General features: G+C 36.2%; 2 protein-coding genes across 2 annotated transcripts; one reads left to right on the plus strand and one right to left on the minus strand.

Moving 5' to 3' along the window:
• The first annotated feature begins 643 nt into the window (after positions 1-643).
• On the plus strand, positions 644-13,166 carry LOC119770424. The gene is made up of 4 exons (XM_038265294.1): positions 644-961; positions 6,775-7,241; positions 11,715-11,781; positions 11,859-13,166. Exons 2-4 carry the CDS (start codon positions 6,776-6,778, stop codon positions 11,866-11,868), a joined length of 543 nt encoding a protein of 180 aa, XP_038121222.1. The 5' UTR covers positions 644-961; position 6,775; the 3' UTR covers positions 11,869-13,166.
• Positions 13,167-19,463: 6,297 nt separating this feature from the next.
• LOC6043920 (probable lysine-specific demethylase 4A) lies at positions 19,464-21,432 on the minus strand. Its single transcript, XM_001861470.2, has 4 exons — positions 21,217-21,432; positions 20,190-21,145; positions 20,077-20,136; positions 19,464-20,016 (listed from the first exon to the last, which is right to left on the minus strand). Exons 1-4 carry the CDS (start codon positions 21,328-21,330, stop codon positions 19,848-19,850), a joined length of 1,299 nt encoding a protein of 432 aa, XP_001861505.1. The 5' UTR covers positions 21,331-21,432; the 3' UTR covers positions 19,464-19,847.
• Between the last annotated feature and the right edge of the window lie 1,167 nt (positions 21,433-22,599).

The following is a 22,599-nucleotide window of genomic DNA, read 5'->3' on the forward strand; positions in this document are numbered from 1 at the left end:
GAAGTCCCATACAAACCTTCGGATAATCGAAACTTCGGATAATCGACTCTGGACTGAATATCAAAAATGCCGATTAAAGGCATGGTTACGCCCTTTTTAAAAGTAATTGAGGATTTTATTAATTTTATTATTCTAAAAATTAAACTCAAGTTCCAAGTTATATATGCTCATTTCATCGGATAGTCCAGTCTGGACTATGATTCTTTGTCCTGTTAAGTTTTTTTTTCAACAACTCAATTACCTTCAAGTCTTGCATCAGGCCGAATGTATCGAATGTTCTTACTAAACTGACCACTAAAAACCTACAGGCATGTTTGATTTGCTCGTATAATATAAATTTGACGTGACGTTCCGAGAAGAGAGAACGTTACTACAAAGGTTTTCATTCACCTTGTTTAAAAAAAAACTGGAAAGACCCAGTTCCTTAAAAATTCAAATATTTCCAATCAAATCCCACGACGACCACCCAACACCGAGCTTATTCTCAACACCACCCAAAAGCAGCAGCAGCAGCCGCAGCAAGGACCAACGTGCGAAAGCTCCGTCACTGCTCACACACTACCACACACTCACAGACGAATGCCGGGCTGAGCCAACTCTATAAAAGCTGCCGGCCGAGCAACAGGTCTTCACACAACTGTTCCAGCAGCCCCACTAAACCGACACGAGGAGGAAGGAGCAAAAATCAAACAAACTTAGAACGCGCGCAATTTGACTCAACATTAGCTTGGATGGTGTCGGATCGAGGATTTTTATTGCAAAAGAAGCTGAGGAATAACTAGGAAAATAGTGAAGTTTTTAAGGAACACGTTAACAAATCAATCAAAACCAGTGAAATTGTGAAGAAAAATCAACTGAAGTGAATTTAGAACAAGGACTAAAAGTGCACAAATAAAGACTGTCAAAGTTCAATCAAAATAAAAGTCAGTGACTACAAGGAAGAGGACTACAAAACTCCAAGGTGAATATTTGCATTGCAAGCTGATTCTCAAACGGCCGGCGGCCTTTTCATCCCCCCAACACCCGAACCTTTCTATGCTAATTGGGGCCCACTGACTGCTGCTGTTATTGTTGCAAAATGGTTTCCTGTTTTTCAATTAATTCCACAATGCGCCCAACCTCGGACCTGTGCTAATCGGCCTCGTGCGGGATTTACGGATCAGTGGCCACGGATAAAGACGCCTTTGGCCACCACCACCACCTGTTGAGTGGAAATAAGAAAAGCTCAAACACGTGGGCAAGCTCGCGAAACAGAAAATTACAGCAAAAATAACAACAAGTAGAACAGACCACCACGGCCACCATATCTAGTGGAAAACGAAAAACTTGCACTCGATAGTAGGAGAGGAAATTGTTTTCGGATACAGGCCGCGGGCCGTGTTTGGAGAACATGCGTGAAAAGTGGGTGGAAAATTTGGAGGAATGAAAATCGAGTCGAACAGTTCCACTGGCTGTAAAGGTTATTTGTTTTGAAAGTGCTTATCGGTGGGAATTCTAGCTAAGCCAAATGTCGTCACTGAGCTTAAGTGTTAAACCGTACTTTAAAAGTTTTTAGAGATTTTGTTGAAGCCGACGGCAATGCAAAAATGTTATGGGAAATTTCCAAAGAAATGATTCATTCAAATAATTCATAATTCGATGAGAGAATTTATGATGATGGATCTGTCTTTGTTAGAAGAGAGCAATTCTCTAGAATTCTCAGTTTTTAATTTGCTGCGCTGCGGGTTTTGTCAAATAGTTACCTGCGAAATGAGATGAAATTAGACTTGTTATCAACTGAAAATATCCTTGTCCCTACGTTGATAATCACTTTGAGCATGATTAAAACAGTTAAAAAATATTTTCGCAAAATATTTGTTTTCGCTAAAAATGTTTTTTCGTCACAACTTGAATTTTTGGAAATCTAATGAATGTAAAACAACTATACTGATATATGTACAATGCATTTTACATCTTTTTTGTCAACGAAATGTTGAAACCATGGCAAGTAATTTCATTTTTTTAATGTGAAATTGTAACAAATCATTCGTAAAAACATAATTTTACGTGTTACTTAAAATCATAAGTTTACGTCAACCGAGTGTATATCTGATTCGTAATTTTCGTGTCGATTTTTTTTTTTTTTTTTTTTGTGCATGTAAAATTAAATTTGCAATCCCAAAGACCCATTTTTTATTGTTTCGAAAAACTGAAGTCTACAAATTATAACCAAAATAAATCTTTTTCCTTAAAATTTCCTTCATTTTACTGATTTGACCTTGATTAAAACATTGTTGTAAATAAAATTGAATACTTCAACTTTTTCAAATATATGTCGTTATTTTGAAATTGTTATGGCCGATGCCAATATTTTTCAAAGTTTTTGTCCCTTAGCTCTGGCTGGGTTCAAGAAAGGGGACAAAAAAATATAAAAAAAAATAAAAAGCAAGCCATAGTCTCAACATTTGAATGCAACAAGTTTTTAAAATGAATTTTACACTTGCTCAGTTGATTTGCAATCAGGCGTCATCCATAAAGTATGTCACGCTCTAGGGGGAGGAGGGGGGTCTGAGAAAGTGTGACATTGCGTGTTATAAGTATTGGGAAAGCGTGGCAAAGGGGGGGAGCGGGGTAAATTTTGGCTGATTTTAGCGTGACGTACTTTATGGATGAAGCCTCATTAGATTTCAAAAAATGTATGATTTGATGAAAACAAAAATTTCAGTAAAAAAAACCTTTTAAATCATCCCAAACATGCTAATATTCATTAAAACTCAGGAAATGCATTTTAAATTGATTTCAGCTTATTGCACTTAAAATTTCATTAAAATTTTGAAGTTTTAAAAAAAAAATATTTTTTTTGCCGCCTGATTTTTCGGGCCAACTTTGAAGGGGTCATTCTCCTGTCGCCGACGAAACGGCCTGCTTTTCTCGACTAAATATGACAGATTTAAAAAGTTATTCTTTTTTAGAGATGGATGAAGATAGACTTAGTAGGGGAACAGCATCTAATTCCAGCGTGCCTCTAATGTTGGCAGGTCAGAACTTTGACATGCAATTAAAGCTAATTAAAAGCGTTTTCAACTGAAATCGAGTGATAAATAGCTCAATAAGAAGTGAGCAAGCAAGTTTCTACCAAAAGTTTTGCAAAATTAGTTGTTTAAATAATGAAAATCAGCAAATTGGATGGAGTTAGGAGCGAGAGCTTAACCTGCCAAAGATACGAGAATTTCCCCTACAATAGTACCTAATGTCTATCATTCTCCGATAACAAGCAAAAATATTCTTATTTTTTAACATCAAATTCGAGTTCTGCGACCTCATTTGAGATAATTTGGAGAAGATGAATAGCCATAGGGGAAAGTGGGGCAAGTGTAACAAGCTAAGGAAATGCTCGTTATAACCCATTAAAAAGTTAAAAAATCTGTCGGATTTTATTATAATCATCTTATTCTAGGTCTTGACTAAGACTTTGTAAGAACAAGTTTTTAAAAAATCCTGTTTTTCAATGTAAAAAATTGATTTTAAAATTTTTCATTTTCCGTACGATCTACTCAACTAGTGGGGCAAGACAAACGACCCGTTGGGGCAAGAGGAACAATGCATGAAAAAACATGTTAATTTGCTAACAATTGAACTGTTATTACTTAGATACATCAGATTCGAATCTATTTGAAAACTTTCTTTCATTTTTAGATTAAATAATAATATTTTACTAAAAATGTTATCGTTTTTTCGAAAAAAAATATTACTTAGATGACAAATAGTAAATTTTCATAATATCACTATATTATGTATGGACAATTTTTTTTTTACAATTGTTTATCAGTTTTTAAGTACTTTCATATATTTATTTCCCAATAAAATATGTTGTTGCAGAAATTCTTAATTTTTTCCATACTAAAAATCCATATGGTACACTAGCCCCACCTGAACAACATTTTTTAAAAGCTCTCAATAAAAATAACCAAAAGTTAAATCATACTTTGTTATAGGTGCATGTCATTGGTAGGGACACTACTGATCTAGGAAAAATAGCATTTTGATAAAATGAGCCTTAAAACGAACCCTAAGCCTTATTTTGTACTTTCCAAATATTATAAGAAAACAAAGGTTTTGAAAAAACTTCATTAAATCTTATGCCCCGTGGCGTTTACATCGTTTTGGCGGTTATGTGGTAGTAGAATCAGCTAATTGCATTGCTAGCAACAATTCCTCATACTGGAAATAATCAATATTGTAAAAATTACGGCCGTACGAGCGATAGTTCCTCTTGCCCCATATGGTCGTCTTGCCCCACCTTCCCCTAATTATTAAATGTTTCATTTCATTCTAAAATTTGTAATACCCTTTTGAGTAGGTAGGTGGGTCATACTTTTTTGACTTTTTGACCGTATTTTTTCTAAATCATTTTCTTGGTTTGCAAAATTTCGTTTTGCTAACTTGAGTTGTGATTTACTACCTTTTCTTTGAAAATTGTTTAGTTTTATGCCTAAAAATATTGATAAAAGCATACTGGCGAAATATTTAAAAAAAAAAACATGAATTTTAGTTCAAAAATCATATCAATATAATTGAAAAGAGGTTTAAAATGGTACTGTCATTCAGGCAAAAAAAAAATTAAAAAGAGTCACATTCCCATCGAATATTCATCTCCAGGAAAGGCCAAAAGCATACATCCGTATCACCCACCTTATTTGGATCTTCGCAGAATGGGGCCTTCGTATGGCTCATCCTCACGAGGGAGCTGCAGGCCACGGTGCAACCTTTTAAACAGTTCCTCCGGAAGGGACCGTAAACCTGGGGAAGATTTTGATTTATCTTTTTCCATATCATTTGTGGGTGGACTTTTTGGTGACGTGTGCTATTTTTTTCTGTTTTTCTTTTAAGCGTTTAATTCACCATATTTAAAACGTCACCAAATTAATCACCAGAAGCTCTGATTGGTTAATCCAAGTTGGCCACGCCTTCCGGCATACAAACGCCCATCTCACACACTAATACAAAGACAGGAGGTTATGCTCTGTAAAACAAATTAAAACAAAGTCATAAAAAACTCTTGATAACAGCAGCTGTTGGTGTGCGTTTTGAACCTGCTAATCTCGTCCTGTGCATCTGGGACACACTGAGCCAATTAATCAGTTTGACCAGGGCCAACAGGTCATCCCTGACCCTGCACAGTAAAAAAAACTTGGTCGTGTCTATTTCAGGGTAACTTTCAATGACGAAATGATAAAAAAGTACAGTATTAACTCAAAATCAAATTTTCATACTGTGCAATCTTAAGTTCGTAACACTCGAGTAATTACGCTCAATGAATATAAGACAATGGAGTAGGGAAGAAACTCAATAAAAAAAATTGAAGAAAAATGATAATTTTGCAATCGTACGACCGGCAAATGACTTCAACCTACAGTAAAACAAAAAAAAGTGTGGCATTCATTACAGTATGCACAATTGCCTCGTCCTTATCAGAGAGGGGATGAACTTTCCGGAAAGAATTAATTGAACTTTGGTGATTCTTTTTTTCGTTGGCGGTCGTAAGATGGCCACTTTGTAAAACTGTTATCAGTCAGTTTTAATTGTATGATTAGGTAGTGGCGAATGAAGTTTTAAAATAAATTGACTGGTTTTGGATGACGATACTTTTTATGTATTATTAAGGGGATATTAATTTTGTTAGGAGAATTTAAGTCCTGGTCAAAATACTGATTAAGTACGACTGAATATTTATGAATTGGGAATATAATTTGATTTTTTTAAATATAATTTTCAATAATATCACACTTAGATTTTTTACCGAATTTTGAACTGCTTAACAGTTCGGTAAACTGAAAACTACCGAATTTGGTAAAAGCTTACCGAAATTCGGTAATGAAGTTCATTATTGTTCATCGTACAACCGGTTTTCGGTAAAATGTTGGTCATTTTGACAGATGGTTTGCCGATCTGAACTTTACCGAGTTTTCAACTACCGAACTGGGTAAAAAAATCCAAGTGTGTGGGATTTTTTTCAAACCATCATTTTTCAATTTTGTCTTGTTTCGGTTCATCGTTTTGAAATGGTGAAATGGAATTCGATTACAAATCAAATAAATTTCTATTTTCGCTAGCTTTTTCAATAGGTTTTATGTTTTGAAAAAGTATACTTACGTTTTTATAGTATACTCTAAAATTCTTATATTTGAAACTCTTTGTAATTATTATAAAAATCATAAACTTGATTTATTCAAGTTTAGACAACCAAGTCACTCCATCAAGGTGACAAGACATTTTTTTTTTGTTTGAAGTTGATTCAAGAAATTGTAATTTTGTAGATTTTTTTCTCAAAATGATTTGATTTAAATCAAAAGGTTAACGCTAACGTAAACGTGCGATTGGAAAACTGCACGGCGCGTGGCAGCAACGTTTGACGCAACGTGACGTTCAACATCTGCCTGCAACCACAACTGGCAAGGTTGGGTGACTTTGAGAAAGTTGTTGTGCTTACGCAAACTTCCGGCCAAGTTCATTTGCAGTCGGCGCTATTGTTTCACCACCACGGTCAAACTTTGGCCAGTAGCAAGTTAAAGCAAATTATTGCATTGAAATTGTTCGTAGAATTGTAACGAGCTCTGTTTGCAAATCAAACAACTTTTCAATTTTTCTTACCCCAGGGGGAAAACTTAACACAAATCTTCGAAGAATCGGCTCTTCCGGTAACCTTTTGCGAGCCCGACATTCAAACGCCTCCACTTCCGCTCCTCGGCAAACTCCCTCTCTTAATAATTGATTGTACCCTCTCTCACCCCCCAGAATGCCTTCCAACTGGTGCCCACTTTTGGCGGCAAGTTTGCTGCTGGCCCTCTCGCTCGGTCCCATGGCCACGTGGGCCCGTCCGGACCGGTCTGGCCTACTCGCAGCCGCCGACCTCAAGGAGGACATCCCCGTCGAGGAGCTGTACAACGAGCTGGTCGAGGAGGAACAAAAACTGCACGACAAAGAGGTCAACTACCTGCAGGTTCTGGGCGCGGTGGCCGCCCGCCAGCTGCGCGACGAGGAACTGCTGCAGCAGCAGGAACGCCGCCAGGACCGCCAGAGGGCACAGCTGGCCCAGCTGGCAGCGGCCGTGACCGGCAACGGGGGAGATCAACAGCAAGCGTCGCTGTTGGACGAGCTGCCACCGGTCGAGAGTGCGGCCAGCCGGTTGGCCCGGGAACAGCAGGTGCTGCCCAAGGCGGTTCCCTACCAGAAGGCCAAGGACGAGAAGAAGAACAATCACTGTGAGTTTAAATTTTGATTTCTCGGGAGGGGGAGGGAAAAGTTCATTCATGGGAAGCAAATTTGCATGATGGTTGGAAATTTGATATTCATGATGATCCAATCGACCTACTCAAAAATAATACCGCTTGAATAATGAGGCAAAATTGATATGCTTTTTCTAGTGGGAAACACAATTTAATTTCCAAAATAAAAAGGCAAATTACAACACAACACGACAATGTTGAAGTTGATGTCAGTAAACGCTTCAGCTTCAACTAGATCCATTTTTTGTGAACATTTCTGTTTATTGTCAATTTTTTTAAAGTTGTGCTATTCCTTTTACAAACATTTAAAAAAAAATTCCCCAAATGCATGCTAATCAGACGAGTGCATTCGGCCACGCCCATTTGCCTATTTTCAGCTTAGTCCTTTTTTCTTCCAGCGCTCTTTTGGGTCTGCCTCGTGCTGCAAAAATTGATGAAATTTTAAGCGAACACTCACGAAAAGTAGCATTTCTAGAGAAAATTTCCTGGCATCACTGGCTCACTCCAACAACTCGCTTCTCGCTCGGTTTTCTTTAGCCTTCGATTGGAATGGGTCGTCAAAAGTCAAACGTCAAAAGAGATGGCGCGTTTGTTTTTTTTATGGCGCTTGCTAATTATTTACATGTTTCGCAATTATTTTTCAAGTGAGTGACTAACTTACGTTGAAAAGAACATGTTGCCGGTAGTTGGAAGCAATTTTATATCTAAAGCGCTTTGAAAACGTTAGCGCAAGTGAAAAGATATTGATGGCGACTTTTGTTAAGCAGTTAACCTCTCATCTTGCGTGTGGATGTTTGTGCCACCAAAAGGATGAGAAATGGTTTCGCAAAATACAAATTATGATCAAAAGTTTATTAAAATTGATCTGTTTGGCCTGTAAGTGACATAAATTTGCGTGCTTACTTGAGGCGGTGCTGTTGCTGGTAAGTTTACAGCCTAAATAGTATTTTTGGAGCTTTAATTGAGCATCAAATTCTTCATATGACGAAGATAGGTGTTTGATTATATTTTCCCTAATACCCGAAATTAAAAAAAAAAATCGCTCGAAATTCAATAAAATTCAACTCAATCGATTGGAATGTTGACAAAATTGAAACGTCTTCAAAATCTTCAAAAATGTCGACTTGTGTAATCTGTTGTGCAGTTCTAGAATGTGACACTTTATTATACATTTGATTTATTTTTTTTAAACAAGAAATTTTAAAATATTGGAGCAACACTAAAAAAAATTAGACAATAAACTTATTTCAAAAACTTAAAAATTGTAAATCGGCTGAGCTCCAAATGAAAAAAAAATAATGTTGGACATTTTTGTCAACTTTTTTCAAATAAAAATGTTGAAGCCTTTTTGTTAAATGTTTGAATCATGTTATCTATTAAACAATTTTTTACTTTGGAGCAATTCTCTACGAAATCGGTCTTTTTTCTTCAATTTTAATTTTTGTATTTTTTAATCCGGCTGAAACTTTTTTGGTGCCTTCGGTATGCCCAAAGAAGCCATTTTGCATCATTAGTTTGTCCATATAATTTTCCATACAAATTCGGCAGCTGTCCATACAAAAATGATGTATGAAAATTCAAAAATCTGTATCTTTTGAAGCGATTTGGTGTCTTCGGCAAAGTTGTAGGTATGGATACGGACTACACTGGAAAAATAATACACGGTAAAAAAATTTGGTGATTTTTTATTTAACTTTTATCACTAAAACTTGATTTACAAAAAACACTATTTTTAATTTTTTATTTTTGATATGTTTTAGAAGACATAAAATGCCAACTTTTCAGAAATTTCAGGTTGTGCAAAAATGACCGAGTTATGAATTTTTTAATCAATACTGATTTTTTCAAAAAATCGAAATTTTGGTCGTAAAAATTTTTCAACTTCATTTTTCGATGTAAAATCAAATTTGCAACCAAAAAGTACTTTACTAAAATTTTGATAAAGTACACCGTTTTCAAGTTATAGCCATATTTAAGTGACTTTTTTGAAAATAGTCGCAGTTTTTCATTTTTTTAAATTAGTGCACATGTTTGCCCAGTTTTGAAAAATATTTTTGAAAAGCTGATTCTTGCTTATTCGGACTATGTTGATACGACCTTTAGTTGCTGAGATATTGCAATGCAAAGGTTTAAAAACAGGAAAATTGATGTTTTCCAAGTTTCACCCAAACAACCCACCATTTTCTATCGTCAATATCTCAGCAACTAATGGTCCGATTTTCAATGTTAATATATGAAACAATTGTGAAATTTTCCGATCTTTTCGAAAAAATATTTTGGAATTTTCAAATCAAGACAAACATTTTAAAAGGGCGTAATATTGAATGTTTGGCCTTTGTGAAATGTTAGTCTTGATTTGAAAATTCCAAAATATTTTTTTCGAAGAGATCGGAAAATTTCACAAATGTTTCATATATTAACATTGAAAATCGGACCATTAGTTGCTGAGATATTGACGATAGAAAATGGTGGGTTGTTTGGGTGAAACTTAGAAAACATCAATTTTCCTGTTTTTAAACCTTTGCATTGCAATATCTCAGCAACTAAAGGTCGTATCAACAAAGTCCAAATAAGCAAAATATAGAGAATTTTCTCAGCTTTTCAAAAATATTTTTTCAAAACTGGGCAAACATGTGCACTAATTTAAAAATGAAAACTGCGACTATTTTCAAAAAGTCACTTAAATATGGCTATAACTTGAAAACGGTGCACTTTATCAAAATTTCAGTAAAGTACTTTTGATTGCAAATTTGATTTTACATCGAAAAATGAAGTTGAAAATTTTTACGACAAAATTTCGATTTTTGAAAAATCAGTATTGATTAAAAATTCATAACTCGGTCAGTGATTTTGCACAACCTGAAATTTCTGAAAAGTTGGCATTTTATGCCTTCTAAAACATATCAAAAAATAAAAAATTAAAAATAGTGTTTTTTGTAAATCAAGTTTTAGTGATAAAAGTTAAATAAAAAAATCACCAAATTTTTTTTACCGTGTATTATTTTTTTCCAGTGTAGTCCGTATCCATACCTACAACTTTGCCGAAGACACCAAATCGATCAAAAAATTCCTTCAGAAGATACAGATTTTTGAATTTTCATACATCATTTTTGTATGGACAGCTGCCGAATTTGCATGGAAAATTATATGGACAAACTAATGATGCAAAATGGCTTCTTTGGGCATACCGAAGGCACCAAAAAAGTTTCAGTCGGATTAAAAAATACAAAAAAAATCGAATGACCGAAATCCTAGAGAACTGCTTTTTGATATTATTTTTGGCTATTATTTTGTTTTGGAAGCATTTTTTATCTCTAATATTTTTTATTTGGCAAAAATCATGCACTGAAAACCATTATTTTCAATTTCAATCAAAAGTGGACCAATTGACTGCAATTTGTCCTGAGAGTAATTGATCTAATTAAGGTGGTCCTAGCCGAATTTGAGATGGTCAGAAATTGCGTTTCATTGTGATTTCGTAGAACATCCTTGAATTGCAAAAACGTATTTTTCACTTCACTAATTCAACTAGACCACCCTAATCGTCAACCGAAAAATACCAGTCGGATTATTTTGGCCAAGAAGCTTCCAAGCTAAACATCATCATATTTTTCCAATTATTTCTGAAAACAAAATTGCATTGAAACACTTTTAATTCAAAATGTCTTATTTTGACATACGAAATGCATGGACAATGTTTCATCAAAATCAGGAAAAAAATGCAAAATTTAAAAATCTCGGAAAATGCGAAATTCTAGAGAACTACTAAACTTATTTAAAAAGTTGGTCAACCTTTTCTGTAATTTAACTTTTCTAAACTTTTGGATAAACTTAACCCTCTACAACCCAACCCCGCCTCTAGACGGGCTTCGATTTAAAAAAAATTCGTCGAAAATCCATTTTTCAACCAATTTTTGAACTTAAAAAGCATTGAAAAGAAGAACTCTTAAAATTTTATATAATTATAGGGTTGAAATTAAAAAGTAAAAAGAAGTATGCAGTTATATTTGTAGTGTTCCAGACTATGCCTTTACGCATTTTTCACAATGCAAGTGATAATAGTGCCATCCATAGCAGAAAATGTCAAAAACAAGCAAACAATTTACTATAAAAACAAGAAAAAATATGATATGAGGTGGTAGAATAGGCCAAATACTACTAAAAACAAACATAAACTAAACAAGACAAATGCAAATTAAAATACTTAAAATGAATCAAAAAATAACATAAAACAAAAGAAGTAAAGTTTTTCGTAGAACAAATGTTGCTCAAAATGACCTTCTGTACACGGGAAGAAAAAAAGAAATCGAAAAAATGGGCAGTAGAGGGTACATTCAAATATTTGTTTGGATATCTTTGTGAGATAATTATTGCGTTAATACATGTCTAAGAAATAAATTCATTAGTTGAAAATAACTCAAAATTTTCAATTTTCTCTTCTCCTTGCAGACATGGCGCTGTGCCACTTCAAGCTGTGCAACATGGGACGTAAACGCAACACCCGTTTCTTGCACTTGTAAGTGTATTTAACCATTTTTCCTCAAACTATTACGCAACTAACTATTTTTCTTTCTTTCTTTGTTCTATTTCCAGCTGGAACTAAATCTGTAACAATAGCAAACTAACAATCACTGGAAGAAACTAACAACTTAAAACGCTGTCAAGATCAAACAACTACGCAACTGGAACAAAAAACAACACTACAACAAACCCCATGGTCATGGTCATGGCCAACTGCGTTCGCTGCTGCAAAGTTTGCCAACAGAACAATAGCGGGGCCCTGCAACGTGACCTGGCTGTCAGTCGAGAGAATGAAAACAAGAAACAGAGGGAGAGGCAAACTGTATTAGTAAACTGAACCAAATTCGCACAACACATACACACACAATTCACAACACATACCAAGGATTGAAAAAAAAAAAATCAAATATACATCGCTATTTATTAAACACAAAAAAAATCGACAAAGCTCGCGAGGTAAATTGGAAATTTAATACATTCACACCCCAACAACATGCAACATACGCCCACATAAGAATTGGTTCTCAGAATGAGGAGGACGAGGATCGAAACAAGAAGGAAAATTTCGCAGGAAACAATGACGCAAAAGCTTAAAAGTCTCTCTGTTTTCAACTGTATTAGCAAATGTCCTACTTTAGTTCAATGAACGCAAAGTATTGAGTTTACTTTTAACGATTAACGATTGTTTGATTTAGGTAAATTTTAAACACCCCCCTTCATCTTAGTATAATCTCATCGAACCGATTGTTTCCTTTACTTAGTAATACAACTTAAGTTAAGCCACCCAAACCGAGCAATCGGGGGAGCGACTTGTATTATTAGCGTGTAGTTGATTTCAAACATCGCCACAGAACCAAAATTTTGAAAAACCCAAAAAACTTACACACAGACACATGCTCAAGCTAGAAAACAAAACTTGGAAATTCGTTACTTAACAAAGAAATTGACAAAAAAAACATATAAACTATACATGTATTGTTGCTATCTCATTGCTGATAAGAATTTCTTTGCATAAGTAGGAAGACTACAATTGCAACTTTGAAGAAAGAAAAAAAAAACAACTGAAATTTAATAAAAACTAATTTTAAACACACAAAAGAGCTATTGTATATGTGTAAATACATCCCCATGTAGTTTTAGAAAAACAAACACAACTTATTGTTACTATCATTAATCATTATTATCATTACACAAATTTGAATGATGCTGCAAAAAAAAAAATAAGCACGAAAATACACACAGAAAATAATACAAGTCAGTTGAGACGTTGGCGAAGAAACCGTCGCCAACCTGCTGTTGTTAGCGTGTAAGATGCCCACAATTTGGTAAGACAAATTATTTATTTGAATATTCTGTGAATAAAAAATAATCAAAACAACACCACAGATGATTTATTCTTTCGCAATGATGACACGACATGTACGCCCGATACGGAAAGGTTCTGTTTATTCTCGTGCGGATAATACCATATATGATATAGATTGCCTGGGGGGTAATTTTTTGGAGAACATCCTTAACCTTTCGTGTGTTGAGTTGAGCTCTTCTACTGGATTGGATTATCCTATTAGGTTTCTAGAGGACAACAGTTGATGCACTGTCGTCATTTGCTAAGAATCCTCTTGGGAAAATGGTCTTTGCCTCCACTTGTGATCCGTGAAAAAAATATTGTAGGTTGAATGTTTGAACCTGACAAAAAAAATCCACCGTATACAGAAGTAGACGAACAAGCTTCTTAAAATAAATTGCAATTTGCTGTGTCTGTCGCTCCAGCCCGGATGACACGTGAATGATAAGCTTCTTTTCTTGCTGTTGGTAGGATACGGTAATGGTTTGTCGATGCCTTCCGAGCTGCGATGCTATGGGGCGGACTAAAGAGCGACTTTTTTACCAATGTGTAACAGGTCGTACCGTTATGCTCCGATTTGGATGAAACTTTCAGCGTTTGTTAGTCTATAGATGAGAATCTCGAAAATAGTAGAGGGCTCTCTACGATCTTAAATTACTCGCATTTTTGTAAAACTTGATCAATTCCAACCAGGGTTGCCTGGATGCCAGATAAATCTGGGAATGCCAGATTTTTCAAGTGTCAGCCAGAATAAAGATTCATCCTTCTCAATGCCAGATTTCGACAGATTTTGCCAGATTTTTCACTTCCTGACCATTTCGAACAATTTTTTGATTATAATGAAGAAATCTAATTGAAAATAATAAAAAATAGAATGTGTTTTTCTTAAAGAGATTGTTAATGAAACATTTTTGAGGTCTATTAAATTACCTGCATTCTGCAAATTTTTGAATTAATTAATATCCTCCCTCCCTTTCACCATTGAGAATGGTTAGATTTTCGTCAGCCAGATTTTTTATCGATACTTTGCCAGATTTTTCTAATTTTGATTCCAACACTCTTAGTCGCATTCGACAGGTCTTTTGAAAATTGTTTTTTTTTTTTTCAATCTCCAACACCAAACTCATGTATAGTTTAAAAGTTTGGGAATTTTATAAAGCCTACGGTATAAACTTTTTGGCTAACTTTTTAGAACGTTAGCTTTTGCTCTGTAGGCCAACAAGATGGCACTTTTTGGGCTGAATTTTGACAAATCCGAAATCCTCGGGAAATTCCACGTAAGTCAGATCATGTATAGACAAACAAACGCTGAAAGTTTCATCCAAATTGGAGCACCTCGATACTACCTCTAGAACAAACCGAGCAAAATCTACAAAAACTGCCTCTTGACACATATACACCCGAAGTGGAGCCTTCCGAGCTACATAGCTATGGGAAGGTCGTTTTGTCTTATAAAAATATTTTGCACCATTAATGCGTCCAATCCCCGGGTTCCCGAGATAACATTCCAGGGATTTTTCCAAAACCGGGAATTGGGCATTAAAGCCCTATGTCAATTTTTGTGTAAAACGGTAAAAAACACGATTAAAAACCATTTCTGATTACTTTTTTTTATTTTAATGCAAAAAAAATGACAAGACAACATTTTTTTTTTATGAATCAACTATGGTCCCCGTTGAACGAGCTGTCAAGTAGGAGCTTTTCTGTCAAGAAGGACCGCAGGGATAATTTTTCAAAATTGATTTAAAAATCCATTTTAAACGTTTTAAACTCTTTGTGGTCGTACAAAGGTCATTGTAATCAGAAAAATAAGCTTTATCGCTGTAAACAATAATATCAGCAATCTAAGCTTCATTTTGGGACCCAATTCGCGAATCCCATGAATTTTAGTAATTTTAGTCTGGAAATTGAGATTTGGTTGTAGAAATAGATGAATGAGTTAAATACATAGTAAACGATATGAATTCAGCATGTATTTGGCTTATGAGAGAAAATTGATAAAATTTTAGTTTACAGATCCGCAAAATGCCTAGCGGTTTAAATAATTTTAAAAATGTTATGTATTTAAAAAAAACTGGGTATTATATTTATGAATATTTATAATTTTAAACTAGAAATGATTTATAATATTTTTTTAACAGGCAAATCAGGACATAAGCAATGAATTGGGACAGCTATGCAAGCCAATTGTTTTGAGTGACTTCGGTAAAAACAGGAACCGACCAAAACAATTAGTACACCGATTTTCAAATGTATTCCTCTAAAATCTCCTGTTCCTTTTCAGACTGTGTTTCCTAGTTGGTAAGGTAACTTAAGGATAATTTGTAAAATATGTTTTCTCCAAAACAAGAATTTCAAAACTCTTCTAAAATTTTGTTTTGGCTGGTATCATTTTATTTGTTGTCGCTTCTCGTTTTTTAAGACCTTTTCAAAAAAAGTTCTCAAGCTTTTCTAATCATATCTTGTTTCGAGTATTAATATTATTAAGCTAATTCTATGATTTCATGCTTGAAAACGTAAAAATATATAAAGATAACATAGATTTTATGGCTGTTTCAAAAATTTCCCGGGATCCCCGGAATTACCAGGATTTCCCGGGAAATGGAAAATTGGACGCATTATGCACTACGATTAGCTCAATGAACAAACGTCTGCATGCCTTTCGATCAACGATGATAAGAAAAGGACTTGTTATACAGCAGAAGGATCAAACATTTTGATAATTTTGACCAATGTTGTCAATGTCGATTGCAAATTTGATTTTGCATCTAAATTTATTTTATTACTATATTTTAGATATTTTTTCCAAACATCATAATTTCATTCAAAAACAATTTTCTCCGGTACCAGATTTTGCACCATCGCAAGCGCAATGGTTTTCATTTTAAGTCCCCTAAAAAATATAAGTTTTGATAAATATTGAAAATTTCAAAATACGTATTTGAACAAATTTCTTTGAATCAGAGGTTTTTTGTATTATTATTTTTAATATATTTTAAATTGACTCAAAAGCCCCTTATGACATTTTTTTTCTCCATTTGGCTCACACTTTTTGGGAGCATTTACTATGACCAGTGAAGCCAATTTGTGTCATTTATTAACCCATACAAGACTCCATTCAAGATCGGCAGCTGTTCAGATAGAAATGGTACGTAATATTCGGAAAGCTGAATTTTATGGAGGAATTTTCTGATCAATTTGGTGTCTTCCCGAGCAGGGGTAAATAACTAGGGAAATTCGTAATAATACAAGATTTCTAACAAGTATTTTACAGCAGTTCACAAATAAAAACGTTACTTAATCCACCAGAAGGTGGTTGCTGCCTTCCTCCTGAAAGCTTTGGCTAACGCTTACTTAGTAAAGACACTATACATCTGAGTGCTGCCATCTATGATACATTTTTATTATTCATTTGAAAGCACTGCAGTATTTGTGTGCGTGAACGGCGTGCACTGAGCGGAAAGTTCCGACAGCTATCCGTCGGAGCTTTCAAATTATGTAAATAATGACCCTTTTTAGTATCAACCAAAAAAGTTTTTCTAACATAACTTTTGAAGTACTTCACCAAACCGGATGAAATTAAAAAAAGACTTAAAGGACCTGAAGGCGAATCTAAAAACATAGATCCGGACAAAATCGGTCGGGCCAGTTCCGAGAAAAGTGAGTGAGAAAAAAAATTCTACGTCCATCCACACGCACAGACATTTGCTCAGAATTTGATTCTGAGCCGATATGTATACGTAAAGGTATATCTAGAAGGCTTATTTAAAAAGTTCAATTTTTGAGTGATTTTATAGCCTTGCCTCAGTGAGGTGAGGAAGGCAAAAAGTTTTTTATATCAGATCAACTACAGTCGACTCTCTGGTTGTCAATATCCAAGGGACCGTCGAGGAAGAGAATCATCAGTTTACGGAACGATGCAAAATGAAGACTCGATTGAAAATATTTTTTTCTTGATACCCAGCTATGGGAGAGAATCATGGCAACGTCCATCAAACAAAAACAAACTAATGTCAAACACCCTTCAAAGCTTCGTTTCGCCAAGAAAAATGTCTATGCAAGCCAGAGAAAGTAAAATTATTGACAACCGGAAGAGATTTTTAAAGCAAACAGAATCCAAGGGACCGTCGAGGAAGAGATCCTTCAAGCAAGGGAAAATATCGAGGAATGAAGTTAATTGAAGTATGCAGATTGAAGGGACTGAAGAATTCATCGATAGATGGAGCAATATTGGTATGGAGAAGATCGACAGCCAGAGAGTCGACTGTACTATTTATTGACAATATTGTTCATTAGAATAAAAGACGAATGGTTTCTTTACTCTACCAAATTCCAAAAAGATTTTAATTTAACATTAATCAGCACTTCCCTGAAAAAAAACTTATTTATTTATTTTTTTGTATTTTTTTTTTAATTCATTAACGATATTTAACAACGATGATCTAATTTCATTTTACTATTTTGAATATAAATTTAGTGTTGTAATCAAATTGATTAATAAAATAATACATATATTTGTTAACCATTTTGCAATGTATTATATTTTTTCTTGAATTTATCAATTAAATTAAAAACTGCTTTTAATGAAGTTTTGCTTGAAATTAAAATAAACTTTATTTAAAAAAAATCTAGTTATGATGAATTAGAGGTTCAGGACTTGCTTCGTTTGGAGGTATTTGGGCAAATTCATTTTATAAAATCTCAATAAAATTAAAACTGCTGAATCGTAAATTCTTGACTTTTTTTTATTAGGTCCTATAAACAAATGTAAACACCTCAACATTTTGCTAAAAGAATACATTTTTACGTTTATTCTGAGCAGTTTTTAGAGTACCGTGAAATTGCCGTGAAATGTCAATCATGCGACCGCCGTTTGGGTGTGTGTTCCGTGGCGTTTACGTCGTTTTGGCGATTATGTGGTAGTAGAATTAACTAATGGCTTTGCTAATAACAATTCCTCATATTGGAAATATTGGAAATTGTAAGAATAACGATCGAACGAGCGATTGTTCCTCTTGCCCCATTTCCCCTATCTAAAGGGTTTTATTTTAAAAAAAGGATAGGAAAAAATCCCGCGGTGTCCCCAAATAAGTTTCGCTTGGAGTTGGACGGTTTTTGGGGAGGTATAAGGACTAGGATACGCTTTGCGATCATTGGCATGTGTTGAAGGGTTATACAGTACTTGTTCGGTAACTGGGCTGAGAACGTAGCCCAGTCACCGAATGCGAGGGGACCACCGCTGCATCATATTTTCCTAATGAAATATAATAATAAAAGTTGATGAAATTTATTTACATTGCTTGTGACTTGAAATTAAATAAAAGCTTGGAAAAGTTTTTTTTATTTGTTGAACATGATTTTTGCATCCATTAACCCCTTGGTCATTTCGGTTTGTTTAGGTTTTTTGACGTTTGACTGCCTACGACCCAGTTATCGAGCGCCCAGTCTGTAGTTTTTGCATTCTGTGCCTTGCATAGGGAGGGCCTCGTGGCGCGGTGGCCTGCCTTCTATCGGATGGGGAAGTAAAACGTCGGTCCATTTGCGGACGCCTAGAAATGAGCAGAAACTTGCAATAGAGACCACAAAAGACCCGGGGCCAACGATGCCAGATTATTTTATGGGAGATCTGTATTTTCTTTAAAATAAATCTGTATGTCAAATTCGAAGCCATAGAAGATTTTTTTTGACTTTTAACAACAGATTTAAGCTTTTTAATCATATTTAAGCATAATTTAATTACTAAATTGCTGAAATTTTTAAATAAAATCATTTTAAAAAAATCTGTAAATACAGATTGAATATCGATTCAGTTTTAGATTTGCGAAATTGTTGAAATTGCATGACAGCCAAATTTTTTTCTAAAGTTGGTACCACTGCACGTTTGACATTTCGGGCGTGCACCGTAACGCCATTTTCGCTTGAAATTCTGGATAATAATTGAACTTGGAGATTGGGGATTTTTCAAAAATAAATAAAAGGTTCACGACTTTTGCTATCACTTCAAACTAAACGCATTAACGTGAAGACTTCCATCATTGTCACGATTTTTCGTTCAACGATATAAATTTTGCGTCGCTTTCAATATTTTGACAAAATTCTTTCCACAAGTTGTTTATAATAGTGCTCTACACATGCTGATTCCTTTTGGTAACGATTATCCCATTCCTTGCAAAGTTATGGAAATCGTCATTAATCAATGATTGCCAACTAGGCCGTCAATGACTGTGCCACAAAATTATATAATTTTTGAAGCATAATTGATTTAGATCAAAATTTTCTTCAGTGGCTTCAAGAAGGCAGCAACCGGCACATGCTGATTCCTTTTGGTGCTGAAATTCGTTAAATTGAATTTAATACAGAATATTTTATAGTGATGATCAATTTTCTTCGAAAATGATCAACGGCTTCACCTTAAAAGTTTATTTTCAATTCACGATTTACATTCCGTAAAAAATATCGACGTGATGTAGGGATGAGATCTGCCGCGCAATCCGGGCAACCGCGAGCCGCGACTCGTACAAAATAAAAACGCAAACGTGCGCGGATATCGCAAACATCTCCACCCAGGACTAGAGACGAGGGGGCTTCGCTTTCGTGTTGTTCGCGGGGGCAAATGGGAGGGGGGAGAGGAATTAAAAGATGGGACTTAACGTTAAAATTGCACTAACTTAACACTAGCAAACTTGAGCCGCGATTGCTGTTAGTCCACCGAGCCGTCAATCGTCCAGCAGTTTGATGGTTCGCGTTTGGAAGCGAATTCGGTTCGTGTTCTTCACCGGTCCGTCCAGCAGCAGGTTCGTGGCGATGCCTCCCTCGCGGCCCTCTAGCCTGCTCCAGATCGATTTGAGCTTCTCTTTCGGTTTGTCGGACTTTTTCGGAGTTTTCCTGGAAATTTTTGAATGTTGTTATTATTATTAATATTTTGAGAAAATACGAGTTTTATACTTTTTGTCCAATTTAACGGGCGCACAACCCCGCTTTTGGTCCTTCATTTGATCCTGCATTCTGTAAGGAAAATTTACTTAAAAATAAGCAAATGCTAGAGAATCAACGCTCACTTTTTGATATTCTTTGGTAAACTTCTCGGCCTGGGTGCAGCGCAGTAATTGTTCGGATCCTCCGGATGATATCCAAAGTCCTCTCCCTTCAACCATTTGTCGTACCGCTCCGACTGAAATCTCCGCACGAACGTTTCCATCGAAATCTTGACCATGTCCGGTCTGCAATTGCAAATCGACGCCCGCTTCCCATACTCGATCCACCGTTCCGTGGCAAAGTTGGTCGATTCGGCACAGTTGAACCCGTGGTTGAACCCGGCATGGTATCCGTACGGGAACGTGATCATCATTTCGCCCGGTTCCTGCGTAATCTTGTTAAACGGAATTCCGTTCTGCTTCAACATCTGCGTGCTGATCAACGTCATTTTGTGCCGCAAAAACGCCTTGCATTCCTGGTAATTGGCGGGAAAGAATCGCTCCGCAAGCCGCTCCAGCTTTCTCCCGTGTTCCGGTGGAATCGCGTACCACGTCTTCGGCGCACCAAAGTGCAAATAATTGATCGAGTACAGGTCCATATCCTCGGTGTGCCACGCAAACGTCGTCTTCCACATGCCAAAGTACAGATAGGCCGTGTTGACGCCCGCGATCGACACGTTGTAATCCGCATTCACGTAGTCCAGAATCGTCCCCAGACTGTTAATGTTCCACGTCTTAATCTCCGGATCCGTGATGCTCCCGGGCACATCCGCCCCGTAAATCGGCGCCACGTAGGTCACATTCTTCCAAAACTTCTTCTCCAAGTCCTCGTAGTCAAAGTGCTTCGGAGTGGCGTGCCGTTCCTGGCGGGTTTTGTCGTAAAACTCCTGCACCGTCATCGAGCGCTTCTGGATGTTGAGCTGCTGGTACAGCCCCTGCATTCCGGACACAACCTGCGATATCGGAGCCTTAATAGTAACGTTGATGTTCTTCAAGTCATACCCCTGCTTGCGGGGAACCCACTCCGGCGGAGGAACGACCTAAAACGAAGCGAAAACATCCCAATGAAACCACCCACAATTTCTCCCCCACAAAAACAATCAAAACAAACCTTGACCAGCCCGGCCTTGTGGGCGCCCTTCGACTCCATGTAGTTGATGTAGCCGGAAAAGTCCTGGAACTCCTCCCAGGACGGCCGGAACACCATGATCCGCGGGATGGACATGGTCAGTGTAAGGTTTTTGTACCGAGGCAAAACTCCGATTGCACAGGCTGAAACCGTAAACACACACGGAAAGTTTTTTTTTCGTCTGTTTTGCCTTTTGACAGTTCGATACAGTGTGAGCTGTCAAAAACAGTGCTGGAAATGTCATCAAGTGTGACAGTTTGTGATGAATTGTGAGATTAGGGTGACTTTGAATATTTAAATAAATAAATATAAATTTTTATTGTCCGTTGCTTTGAAAGGTACACGCCGCGCGGCATTTCAGAATGTACCGTAAACATTGTTGCCAGTGATTTTCTGCAGTTTTGGTGCAATTAAAAACATAGCTGCCAACAATGCCAGACGATTCGAAGCAGAAGATCAACAAAAACAAAACGAGTAGTATAGAGCTTTATGACGTTTCGCGTACACACACTAGCGCACCATTTGATTTTGCTGGCCGGAAAAATTTAACCTCAATCTTTTTCGTGTACGTACACGCAATGCATGCGTACGTAGATAACTCTCATAGATTTGATTTGACAGCTCGCATTTGCCGAAAGTGCGGCGCGTCGTTTCGAGGCAGATATGCCGCGCGGGAATACGCGCAATAATATGTATCGAAGAAACGCGGAATCATTCTGGCAAAATTAAAAAAAAAAACGTTACTTAATCCACCGGAAGGTGGTTGCTGCCTTCCTCCTAAAAGCCTTGCAACCACACACTACGAAAGCTTTGGCTAACGCTTACTTAGTAAAGACACTATACATCTGAGTGCTGCCATCTAGGTATGATAAATTTAATGAACCATTTGAAAGCACTGCAGTGTTTGTGTGCGTGCACTGAGCGTAAAGTTCCGACAGCTATCCGCCGGAGCTTTCAAATTATGTAAATAATGACCCTTTTTAGTATCAACCAAAACAGTTTTTCGAAAATATCTTTTAAAGTACTGCACCAAGCCGGATGAAATTTAAAAAAGACTTAAAGAACCTGAAGGCAAATCCAAAACATAGATCCGGACAAAATCGGTCGAGCCAGTTCCGAGAAAAGTGAGTGAGAAAAAAAATTCTACGTCCATCCACACGCACAGACATTTGCTCAGAATTTGATTCTGAGTCGATATGTATACGTAAAGGTATATCTGGTAGGCTTATTTAAAAAGTTCAATTTTTGAGTGATTTTATAGCCTTGCCTCAGTGAGGTGAGGAAGGCAAAACTTTATCATCCTATGAGGTTGATGCCTTTCTCACTACTTCTTAGAAATTGATCCGGTACTAGATCTTCAATGTT

This window comes from Culex quinquefasciatus, chromosome 3 (genome assembly GCF_015732765.1).
Source record: "Culex quinquefasciatus strain JHB chromosome 3, VPISU_Cqui_1.0_pri_paternal, whole genome shotgun sequence".
NCBI classification, from domain to species: Eukaryota; Metazoa; Arthropoda; class Insecta; order Diptera; family Culicidae; genus Culex; species Culex quinquefasciatus.